This window comes from Betta splendens, chromosome 4, assembly GCF_900634795.4.
Source record: "Betta splendens chromosome 4, fBetSpl5.4, whole genome shotgun sequence".
NCBI lineage: Eukaryota > Metazoa > Chordata > Actinopteri > Anabantiformes > Osphronemidae > Betta > Betta splendens.
Genome location: NC_040884.2, coordinates 315,620 through 327,867, shown reverse-complemented (window position 1 = coordinate 327,867; position 12,248 = coordinate 315,620). Strand labels below are relative to the sequence as shown.

The following is a 12,248-nucleotide window of genomic DNA, read 5'->3' as shown; positions in this document are numbered from 1 at the left end:
CACTTTGTTGCACAATCACAATAAAATACATTTACTTTTGTGGTTCTAACAGCAAATGTGGAAAGGTTTAAAGGGTACAAAAACTAACAAGGCTCTTTGTTGTAGTTTTGAATGTTTTAAAAATTTGTATTTGTACATTCTCATGAGGCAAATGGGTAATTAATTCACAGGTGACCAGACAAAAAAACACATCGTCAGCAAACTGATAAATATGATGTCACACACTGTCAGTGGATTAATCAGTCTGTCATTGAATCAGCCAGTGAATCAATCAATCAGTCAGTGAATTAATCAGGCAGAGGGTGATGCTCCTGAACTCATCCCTTTTGATTTGTATCATTTTTCTTTGTTCTGTTTCGTTCTTTTATTTTTATCTTGTTGCATGTGAACAAACAAACAACAAAAACATCTAAGTACAAAAATGAACATGAATTTGCAAAATGAAATTTGTTCTACAGTTTGATCAGATTGATCAGCTCTATGGCAAACATGGTAAAGAGGGGACTCACAGGAAGCGAGCAGTGTCATAGAACCTTGACTTGTGTCTGTTTTATGTTGTTTCTATGTGAGACCAACACAGAGCTTGCATCACCCGCTTCAGACACCGTTTGAGTCCAAACACTTTGCTTCCATTCTGCTGTAGTGTCCTGTCAGCCCTGAGGAGGGTGCTGTGGTCTGTAGACACAAAGACAGACGGGGGAGGGGGAGGTATAAAGGCTGGGGAGATGTTCAGGGGGCGTTTGTTCCTTAGGATTCACCGAGTGGCTTCATGTGACAGACTGATTTTCTGCTCCACACTGTAACATCGACACAAAGGATTCGTTGCTCATCCGTTCACCCGTTCAGTCATTCATTCTGAGGAGCCGACATGTCTGTGAGGGTCTGCAGGATCATTGTTCAGCTGCTGTCAGGTAACGTCTGGTTCTTTTTGTCCTGTTTATTTCTGAGTTACTGTGAGGTTTCAGACTGTTTAACACCACATCTAAACTGCGTCAGAGGTATTTTGGATTTCCCTCCTTCAGGTTTGATTGCTTGGCTTGACTTTGTCTGCTTGCAAACATCAGGTGATTCCATGTGGGGTCACAAACCAGATGTTGTCATGTTTTACAGGCATCACTGCGGTTCCAGATTCCAGAACGTGGTTTGTGTGTCTGTCAGTAATGATTGTGTATGTTACAGTGGGCAAACAAGGACTATACCACAGATAAAGTAGCCTAAACCCCCAGGAGAAGCTGACAGTAACGCGTGTTTGTGTCTGTTTACAGTCTGAATGTGTGTGACTGGTGATCTGTTGCTGTTTTCCTCCATAGCTGTGTTGCTGATGCCGTCGTGGTACATTAAGGGTCTTCAGGTCAGCGTGTCTCCCAGACGACCTCTGTTTAGACTGGGGGAGCGTCAGCAGCTGGTCTGCTCTGTTCGTGACTGTCCCACGACACCGAGCATCTCCTGGTCCCAGCTTGGAGACCAACCGCTCACCACCCCTATCAGCACCAACTGGACCCAATCTGTGATGACCTTTGACCCTGTGACGATGGAACATGAAGGAGCTCTGCTCTGTAAAGTCAAATGTGAAGAAGAAACTAGGCAGATCAGAACCTCTGTGGAGGTTTATGGTGGGTTCACCCTCATACACACATTTAGCAACTCTCTGATGGTCTCTCATCTATAAATAATTGGTTTCTGTTTAGGAGGCAACTAGACCATATAGAAACCTGGTCTCTGCAGTTTTATGCTAGTTTTTTTTGTCTTTGTGCTGGATCCAGACTTCCCATCCGGACCAGTGATCACGGGTCAGGACAACCTGAGATTGGGGAAGGAGTCTGCCCTCACCTGCAAGGTGTCTGACCTTTACCCAGCAGAACGACTGAGCCTCACGTGGTTTAGGGAACACACAGCCCTGCAGAGGACTCAGGGTGAACATGGATCGAGCTCAGTCCAGTCTGAATACAAGTTCACCCCTATGAACCAGGACTCAGGAGAACTTATCAGCTGCAGGGCCACATTGGAGCTACCGGACCTGCCAGCTGAGAACAGGACCATGGAAACTAGCGTCCCACTGATCCTGCTCTGTGAGTCCAGGTCCCAAGTCCAGGTCCTGCTGCCTGAGTTCTCTGTGTTGATTCTGAAGTCTAGCCCTTGCACACAGGCAGTTCTGTCATCCAGTAGTGTCAGGATGCATCTCTGTGTTAATCTATTTAACCTGCCTTGACTGTAGTTATACCCAGACTCCAGAACGTAGTACAGGTTTCCAGCCTCTGAACCCTGTTCCCATCTCCTGTAGATGCTCCTGTTATTACGTCGGTCTCAGGCTCTGTCATTATGGCCTCCGACTCCCCACTTACACTCACCTGTTTAGTGGACGGAAACCCTGAGCCCAGCGTCACTTGGAGTTTCAGGGCCGCTGACGGCCGCTCTCTGCTGCGGGGCAGAGGACATCAGCTCGTCTTGCCAGCGGTGAGTCTTTCCGATGCAGGAAGGTATGAGTGTGAAGCCCAAAACCCTGAAGGAAACCAGACGGCGGCTGTGGACGTCACTGTCCAAGGTCAGGATGGAGTGGTCTCACATTCTCTCCTCAGAGTTCATCGGTTGTGGACTCACCTGTCTGTCCTCCCACAGCTCCGCCCAGAAACACCTTGCTGTCAGTGAGTCCAGGTGAAGAGGTGGTGGAGGGTCAACAGGTGACGTTCACCTGTCACTCTGATGGAGCCCCACCCCCCACGCTTCTGCTGAAGAAGGGGGCGGAACTTCGTGTGGTAGACTCCACCTCCTCCTCCTCACTCTCCTTCAGCTTGTCCTCGGTCCAGCTGGAAGACTCAGACCAGTACCAGTGTGAAGCCTCCAATCAGTTTGGATCTCAGCTGGTGTCCAGCTCCATCAGAGTCAGAGGTTTGTTTCATGAGGAAATGAGGAGTTTAGTCAGGTTCCACAAATACAGTACATGATACAGGTTCTTCTGTGATTCTGATGGTTTCGTTTGGTTCTCTTCTACCCTTTGTCATCTTCTAGCTCACCCTTTGCAGGTTGAGGTGAGTCCGCTGGTGTCGCACATAGAGAAGGGTGTGGGTCTGATCTTGACCTGCAGAGCCTCCAGCTGGGTCCACCCGCCAGTTCTAACCTGGAGGAGGATGAACCAGAACCACACTGTTCTACAGAGGGCACAGCCGCCGGATGGACTGTCCCAGCTTCACCTGCATAGCCTGGACATCCAGGATCAAGCAGGGTTTATCTGTGAGGCAGAATGTGACTCCATCATCAGGACTGGAACCGCCCAAGTGTACATCTACTGTGAGTCAGACAAACCTGAGATCAGGCTTTAAGAAGCCAGTACAGCTTCTAGCTGACAAATGACAAATTTGTGGAGCTTTTACCCACAGAGGCATGATGTGTAGCTTCACAACAACAACAACAACAATAATAATAATAATAATAATAATAATAATAATAATAATAATAATAATAATAATAATAATAATAATAATAATAATAATAATAATAATAATAATAATGGAAGCATTCACTATACTCTTATTCATATTTTTCTAGTTATTAAGCTTCAGCAAAATTCTCCTATTGAAATGAATGGAAAACCATTTTCAAATCCTCTTCAGCTTTGTCTTCTTCAGCTTGAACTACTTCAGCATACTTTAAGATACAGACGCAATATTAACTACAAAACAATCTTCAACTATTTAACTGACTCTAACTATATTATGTATCTGCCTCAAAGCGCAGTGTTCCAGAATGTCTCCCATAGACTCCAATGGAAATGTTTGGCTGACTTCTGGGAAGAAACGCAGAGGATTGGCACTGTGGCCACAATTTTCACTCCTCAAACATAAAACTCACACCAGTTGCTTATTGAAGCCTTGGGATTTATAAAGTGAAGTTATTTTTGTGATAACCATTATAGTTTTGCTGTAACAACCCAGTTAAGCAGGGGTGCAAATCAGCTTCACTACAACTGCACTTAAAACAGTTTTTACTTTCAACCCCTTGTTTAATAACATAAATGTTAAAATTACAACATATTTTTAATCTTTAATCTTTAATCTTTAATTCCTTATGTGGAGAAACCGTTTTCAGCTTTGTCCTCTCTCAGCCCTGTTAACCTATGATTGATGGATAACGTTGTATTAGCATATTCACCTTTGCATCAGGTCAACCTTTAAACTACTGCAACCTTCAGCGTTTTGTTTTTTAAGCACAAACAAGTCATTTTAAAATTAAAGCACCAATTTATGTCTATGTTTAGCCTAATGGCATTATTTGTGCCTTTGAATGCAATTTGACTAGTTAATGAGACTATTTCATAATTTATAAAGTAATATAAGCATGCACACCTTCACCAAATCCTTTCAAAATAAAAGCACCAATCCAGATATTTAGCTAAAAATAGCAATATTTCTACTTTCAACTGGTTTATTATGACTTGTTAACAAGACTATTTTATCCATCCATCCATACATTTTCATCCGCTTATCCGGGGCCGGGTCGCGGGGGCAGCAGTCTGAACAGAGAGTTCCAGACTTCCCTCTCCCCGGACACTTCGTCCAGCTCTTCCGGTGGGACCCCAAGACGTTCCCAGGCCAGCCGAGAGACGTAGTCTCTCCAGCGAGTCCTGGGTCTTCCCCTGGGCCTCCTACAGATGGGACATGCCCGGACCACCTCCCCAGGGAGGCGTCCAGGAGGCATCCGAACCAGATGCCCGAGCCACCTCAGCTGGCTCCTCTCGATGTGGAGGAGCAGCGACTCTACTTCGAGCTCCTCCCGGGTGACAGAGCTCCTCACCTTATCTCTAAGGGAGCGCCCAGCCACCCTGCGGAGGAAGCTCATTTCAGCCGCTTGTATCCGTGACATTGCCCTTTCGGTCATGACCCAAAGCTCATGACCATAGGTGAGGGTAGGAACGTAGATTGACCGGTAAATTGAGAGCTTTGCCTTTTGGCTCAGCTCCCTCTTCACCACGACGGACCGAAACACCGACCGCATTACTGCAGCCGCCGCACCGATCCGTCTGTCAAACTCACGCTCCTTCCTTCCCTCACTCGTGAACAAGACCCCAAAATACTTAAACTCCTCCACTTGGGACAGGAACTCTCCTCCAACCTGGAGAGAGCAAACCACCTTTTTCCGGTCGAGAACCATGGCCTCCGATTTGGAGGAACTTGGAGCAGAGATGCTATCCTGTGGTCCCCAAACCAGACCCCCTCCGGCCCCTGGCTGCACCTAGAAATTCTGTCCATAAAAATAATGAACAGAACCGGTGACAAAGGACAGCCCTGCCGAAGTCCAACATGCACCAGGAACAGGTCTGACTTATTGCTGGCAATGCGAACCAAGCTCCTGCTCCGGTTGTACAGAGACCGAACAGCCCTTAGCAAAGGGCCCTGGACTCCATACTCCAGGAGCACCCCCCACAGGATGTCACGAGGGATCCGGTCGAAAGCCTTCTCCAGATCCACAAAGCACATGTAGACTGGTTGGGCAAACTCCTACAAAACCTCAAGCACCCTGCTGAGGGTATAAAGCTGGTCCAGCGTTCCACGACCAGGCCGAAAACCACATTGTTCATCGGCCGAATTCTCCTCTCCAGTACCCTGGCATAGACTTTCCCAGGGAGGCTGAGAAGTGTGATCCCCCCTATAAGACTATTTTATTGTTTAGCAATTGCTTGCACATGTTTCCTTCATATTTTTTCAAAATAAAACCACTGATTCAATTTTTTTAGCATAATTTGTAATTTTTATAGCTCTGGCTGGTTAATGACTTCTAATTAATAAGACTATTTTACAGTTTAGCAATTGCCCACACCTTTTCCTTTCAAAATAAAAGTACCAATCAGTGCAGCACCCAGGGAGGTGTGTGAGGTGTCTTACTCAAGGACACAATTGGTGCTCTGGTGGGCTTGAACCCAGGAGCTTTTACTTTTCAAGCTAATGCTCTACCAGCTGAGCCACTAAGTCATAAAAGAGACACAAGTGTCAGGAAGCAAAGTAGTGTTAAAAGGTTTCTTTACTGGTGTTGATAAGTTCTGACACTTTAAACCTGATCAGACTATTTATATGTGCTGTTACTTTTCATATGTAAACAGAATTACGCATTACAAACGAAATGTCAGAATGTAATTTTAGTCTCAGGCCCAGAAAGATGTTTCACAAACCACCAGGTCCATGTTCCAGGTCCAACATGAATGAACTGACTAATAGTTCATAATTGTATTTATTAATAATCTGCTGGAATCACATCCTTCTTCATCAGATCATCCACATCAGATCAGCCACACTCATTGTTCTTCAATCTCACCGGACTTGGCTTCTTCTGTGACCAGCTGAGTCGGATCTGAGCTCATTGTCATGATAGTGTTAGCGTTTAGCACCAGAATCCAAAATGTTGCTCGCACTAAAATGTTCTCCTCAAGCCCAATGTAACTTTGAAAACATCAGGATTATGTTCCAGAAGTCAGATATTCTCAGTGGTTCTTTCTGAAAATTAGTCATATGAAAATCATCAGGGTTTAATCTCAGACATTCCTGCAGCTCTGTGGGAGACTGGACTCAGTCCTGGATCAGAGTCAGAGCCTCAGTTTGTTTGGACACGTTCTGTCCTGGTTATCTGAACTGAAAGGTTCAAAGGTCGGAGAGTTTAGTTTGGTTCCAGAGCTCTGACTTTAGTCTGAGCTGATGACACGGGAAGTGACCCCCAGATTCTGCACAGTGAATCCTCCCACAGAGACACAGATGTAGACATTTACAGCACAAGTTTTCCCAGTGAACGGAACCAGAACAGTTGGAACCCATGTGTATTAGTGGCGCTGGCTGTTTCCTGATCCTCTGTAGCCATGTTACTAAGGATTCAGGACTTCACACAAGTCAGGCCCACATCCATACACCCTGGGACTGTACAGCTGAGCCCGGTTTCCTCCAGTGAAAACATTTGGAAACGGGCTCCAAAAGAATCAATAGTTAGAAACCATTCACCAGGATTCTTGTCGTTGCAACACACACAGATGGTACTGCTGACATCGGTGTAAAAATACTACAGGTAATGGACATCCAGTTGAAGGAAACACTGGGTTTGGACTCCGGTACAGATGATAGACTGTTGTTACAGCCTGTGGATTAAGCACTGGTTTTTAATCATAGATCTGCTGATCTGATGAACCCTGACCTTTGGATCTGCTTTGTTCTCTCATCTGCAGCGCTTCCTTCTGATCCAGTGCTGAAGGATCCGGATCCTGTCCTGCTGGGTCAGGTGGCGGTCCTTCACTGTTGTGTCATTAATATCTTCTCCGCCAATCAGCTGAGGATCCGCTGGGTGTCTGGGAACACATCACTCATGGTAGAGACCTTCGAGCCCTCCAGTTCTTTACAGAATTTCTCATCTGTTCTTCACCACCGGATCCAGGAGGAACAAGAGGTTCTGACCTGCTCTGCTGAGCTGCTGATGGAGGACGGATCTGTGTGGAGGACTAGAAAGACAAGTGTCCCCCTGAAAATCCAGTGTGAGTCTCCACTGACTGTCAGTCACACATTGGGAATTGGAACCAGTTTCTCTCACCTTAGTTTTGTTGTCTCAGACCTGAGCCAAAACCCATGGAACAGTTACAACCATTTTAGATTATAAAACCCATGGTTTAGGTTTCCATGGTACATAAGCCAGTTCTGGATAAATGTAATACCAAATGCAGTTAGTTAGAAAAGCATGTATCCACACTGTGAAGCAATTTATTTAACACAAGGCTTGTTAATGTCTGACAGGAGAACTAGGAGAGCGCTCAGTCCTGGTTTCTTTGTGTTCCAGATTCCCCAAGGAGAACCATGCTGTCAGTGAGTCCAGGTGAGGAGGTGGTGGAGGGTCAACAAGTGACATTCACCTGTCACTCTGATGGAGCCCCGCCCCCCACACTACTGCTGAAGAAGGGGGCGGAACGTCATGTGGTAGACTCCACCTCCTCCCCCTCGCTCTCCTTCAGCTTGTCCTCGGCCCAGCTAGAAGACTCAGACCAGTACCAGTGTGAGGCCTCCAACCAGTTTGGATCTCAGCTGGTGTCCAGCTCCATCAGAGTCAAAGGTTTGTTCCATGACGACTTTAGCTAAGTTGACGTAACTGAAGTTCAACTTTGGGTCACGTGTCCAGTTAAGTATCATCCCAGACATTTTTAGTGAAAGCAAAGCAGCTGGCTTTAAGTGCTTCAATACAGCACAGTGTGACAGAACCGAAAGAACAGACTTCAGCTTCAGCTCTTTTTACTGACAAACTCATGTCTCTCTTATCGTTTTCCTCCTTCTCGTGTTGCTGCTGTGGACAGAAATAGTGTCATGTGCCAGACACTCAGAGGGTGATGACAGAGATTTAAAGAGTCACACAACACGTTAATAGTTTGTCAGGAATCATGAACCGACTTGTGCAGGTTGAAGTAGATACAGTGTGACGGAGCAGGACTATGAGAGCAGAACCAGAGCCAGCCTGTTTGAACCAGGATGAGGTTTCACCGCCTGCTGGTTTTGAACCAAAAACCTTGAACTGTTTAATGTGAAACATTCCAGAAATGTGTTTGATCGAAGCAGCTTATGACCATGTACCCAGTTTAAAGCAACAAACCTTTAAACATTTCATTCCAATAGTTTCTTTTTTGAATAAAGACATTTGAAGATAAACCTAAGATGAAATTTTGATGACATTTATAACTAGTCACTGATGAAACTGTAGTTTCATATGTAGTTTGGTAATAACTAGAGGTTTAAGGTTGGGCAGCAGATGCTGATTAGAGCCTCCTCTGACGGTCGATCGCTGCCATGATGATAGAAAGAAAACAAACATTTTATGACATTTGTGTATCTCATGATACAGACAAGTCCTAGTGTCATGGTTCCTTTATAAGACTCACAGCTGGAGCTGCTCCGTCAGACAATGAACATAAGGAATGTTTTAGGACAAAGGAACAAAGGCTTGAATCTTATGGGTCCTAAAGCACCAAAAACACTGTTTGGAATCGACCCACTGCTACTTCATAAAGAACAGAACCTGTGAAACTATCATTTTGAACAGGCTCAGTCTGGGTCAGTGAGTACATCACAGAGAACAGAGCAAAAAACACTAACACACCAACATGTCTTGTCTCTAGCTCCTCCGAGGAACACCACGGTTCTGGTTCTGCCCTCTGCTGTGGTCCAGGAAGGACAGGATGTCACCATTTGCTGTCACGCTGTCAGCTTCCCACCCTCCGCCGTGATCCTGAAGAAACTGGCCAACGGGAAAGAACAGTTTTCTTCTAACGGTACCTTCCTGTTGGTCAATGTCACTGCCAGAGACTCTGGGCTGTACCAGGTCAACGTGACCAATGAGCTCGGCTACCAGCTCAGAGTCTTCAGCCTCAGTGTCAGAGGTCAGTGCGATTCTGTGTAATAGCGACGGTGTTACTGTTTAGCATCTTCATCTGTTGCGTCTCCACTCAGAGCGGAGCAGCAGCGTTCCTCCCAGGCTCATTGTGGTACCGGCCGCCTGCGGCGCTGCCGGCCTCGCGGCCGCCGTGCTGTTGCTTGAATACCTGAGGAGGTCCAGAAAGAAAGGCTTCTACCAGCTGCCGCAGTCCACTCCGCCCTCGGCCTGAGCCCCCCCCGGATGAATGGCACCGTGCCACGTGGCTGCTGCCCCAGGATGCGGCTCCCAGACTTCAACATGTGGCTGCTAACTCTGTCTTGCAGCTTCTCAGTGTCATGCTGACTGTGTGAACATCTGGGTTTAACATCCCAGAATCTGTAAGACGTGGCTACAGGGGTTCAGCATGTGCATTCATGATTCAGTACCACAGCTCAGCCTGTGTCATGGTCCAGTAGCACAGCCCAACCTGTTCCCACTGAACATGTAGAAGTTGTTGCCATGTTCTAGACTGATGCTTTCAAATGTTTGATGTGTGGCTCCGTGTAGAACCTACATGACAACACCACCTGCATCCAGCCCAGGCCCTGATGTAACTAGTCATAAATGTTTTTTCTGCGCTTCTGTTGAATAGTGTCTGTTAAAGATATTTATTTCTTCTCTCTTGATGCCTGATTAAATTTCACAAGGCCCATTTTTCCCTTTCGCTTCTGTCAGACCAATCATTAATGGAATTCTGTGCTGGTTGCTATGGTGACCCCTACATTGCCGTTCACACTGTGTGATCTTTGAGTCGTGTTTGTTTTATAGAATTTATTTTGGTTCTAACAGGACTTCACTATCAATGCTGAGTGTTTTTTCTGCCAGAGTTTAGTTTTTGCTCCCTCAATTATTAAAACAAAAAATATTTATTGTTTGTGACGGAGGCAGCATTAAAACACCAGAAGGCTCCTACCCATGGTCCCATCTGGTGGCACCCAGATCAAAGCTCCTGTTTTCAGGTGACACAGGTGTAAAATATACCAGCTTATATCTAACTGTTTTAATACATCAGCTCCTTGTGCTGTGCGGGCCGGAAGTAGTTTGGGGCTCTGGACGCTCTGCATCCAGAACTACCTCTGCCTGGGAAGATTGGCCCCTCCTCTCTGACTCAATAGAGATGCAAACAAATACAGAGAGCAACATTCCGGAAACAGCTGGAATAAATCTGAAATCTTGTGTCCTGCTTAGCTCACAGTAATTTACTGAAAATATGTGTCATATGCTAAATGTATCTAATATACACTGTGATGATGTTTCAGCTATGTGGATTCACTGCTGCCGGCAAACAGATCAGTCTGTAGGAAACAGGTCCAGAGACTTGAGCTCTTACCCACATTCGTCTCTTCACACATCACATCTCAAACTCTCCTGTCTCCATGGTGATGAGCTGAAAAGCCAAAGAGACCAGAACATTCAGTTTATTAGTCAGGAAGGAGACTGCTGCACAACTAAAACTACCAGATGCACACATGATGGGGCTGAGAGTCTCTGTTTTGCTGACTCCTCCGCAGATATTGGACTGAATAAATGCAGCCCACTAAGCAGCCCAGGACCTTTGACCCAATAAGACTTGGCTCTGTTTGTGCAGACTCAGCTAAAAACGAGTGAAATCCTGATAAATGCTTGTTTTTGCTTCATCTGGTGTTTTCGTGTGGCTCCCTGTCCTGCTGGGCCTCCGTGACCTCTGTGCTTCTGTGTTAGAGGATGAGAGGTTCTGCTGCGTCTTGTCATTTTAATGTCCTGCTCCGCTGGTATTTCCTGTCAGACAGATGACAAGTTACAGCTCTTTGTTTCCCTGATCTGCAGAGGCTTCAGCATTTTCTCTCAGCAGAAGCAGCAGCAGCTCCTGTTAGACAAAATCCTACGTCATTGACCATGTTCACAGATTCTGCTCCATGTCTCAGCTTAAACTGGATGTTCACTGGTGTTAGTGCAGAGTGGGTGTGCCTGCAAAAGTCTACCACCAGTTCCTTGGTTTTCCCTGCATTAATCTGGAGGCAGTTCTGCTGGCACCAGTCCACAAAGTTCTGAATCAGTGTACTCTCTGTCATTGTCATCCGTAATCAAGCCGACAATGGCAGAGTCATCTAATAACTTCTGCAGGTGACAGGATGCTGAGCTGGACATGAAGTCTGCGGTGTAGACAGTGAACAGAAACTGATCCAGAACTGTTCCCTGTGGGGCCCTTGTGTTGCAGACGACTATGTCGGATGCAGTTGATTTGAGAGGTAGTCCAGCATCCATGCAGACAGATGTTGGTCCACCCCCATGTGCAGAAACTTGTTCCTCAGCAGCAACGGTTGCATAGTGTTGAAAGCACTGGAGAAGTCAAAGAACATGATTCTCACAGAGCTCCCAGCCCGCTCCAGGTGTGACAGAGCTCTGTTCAGAAGAAAGATGACAGCGTCCTCAACTCCGATACCGGGCTAATAGGCAAACTGCAGCGGGTCCATTGACTGGCTCACCATAGGACGAAAATGGGCGAGCACCAGCCTCTCCATCGTCTTCATCAGATGAGAGGTCAGCGCCACTGGTCTGTAGTCTTTGAGGTCAGTCGGCCGAGATGTCTTAGGTACCAGTACCAAGCAGGAAGTCTTCCACAGCTGTGGCACCTTTCCCAGCTTCAGGCTCAGACTAAACATGTACAGCATAACGCTGCACGGTTCATCTGCACATGTTTTGAGCAGCCTGGAGCTGATGCCATCTGGGCCCGACGCCTTCCTCGCCTTGGTTCTGCTGAGCTGCTTTCTCACCTGGGCTTTTGTGAGGGGCAGTGTGAGGGATGGAGGAGGGGGGGAGGGGGGGCTTAGGGCTTAGGTGTCGGAATG

The 12,248-nt window shown here is 46.4% G+C and overlaps 1 protein-coding gene across 1 annotated transcript; it reads left to right on the top strand.

The window, feature by feature from the left end:
• The first annotated feature begins 734 nt into the window (after window positions 1–734).
• vcam1b (vascular cell adhesion molecule 1b) lies at window positions 735–10,075 on the top strand. Its single transcript, XM_029146166.3, has 10 exons — window positions 735–911; window positions 1,311–1,613; window positions 1,764–2,069; window positions 2,282–2,542; window positions 2,617–2,886; window positions 3,007–3,285; window positions 7,199–7,501; window positions 7,801–8,070; window positions 9,125–9,385; window positions 9,456–10,075. Exons 1-10 carry the CDS (start codon window positions 869–871, stop codon window positions 9,608–9,610), a joined length of 2,451 nt encoding a protein of 816 aa, XP_029001999.1. The 5' UTR covers window positions 735–868; the 3' UTR covers window positions 9,611–10,075.
• Window positions 10,076–12,248: the final 2,173 nt, after the last annotated feature.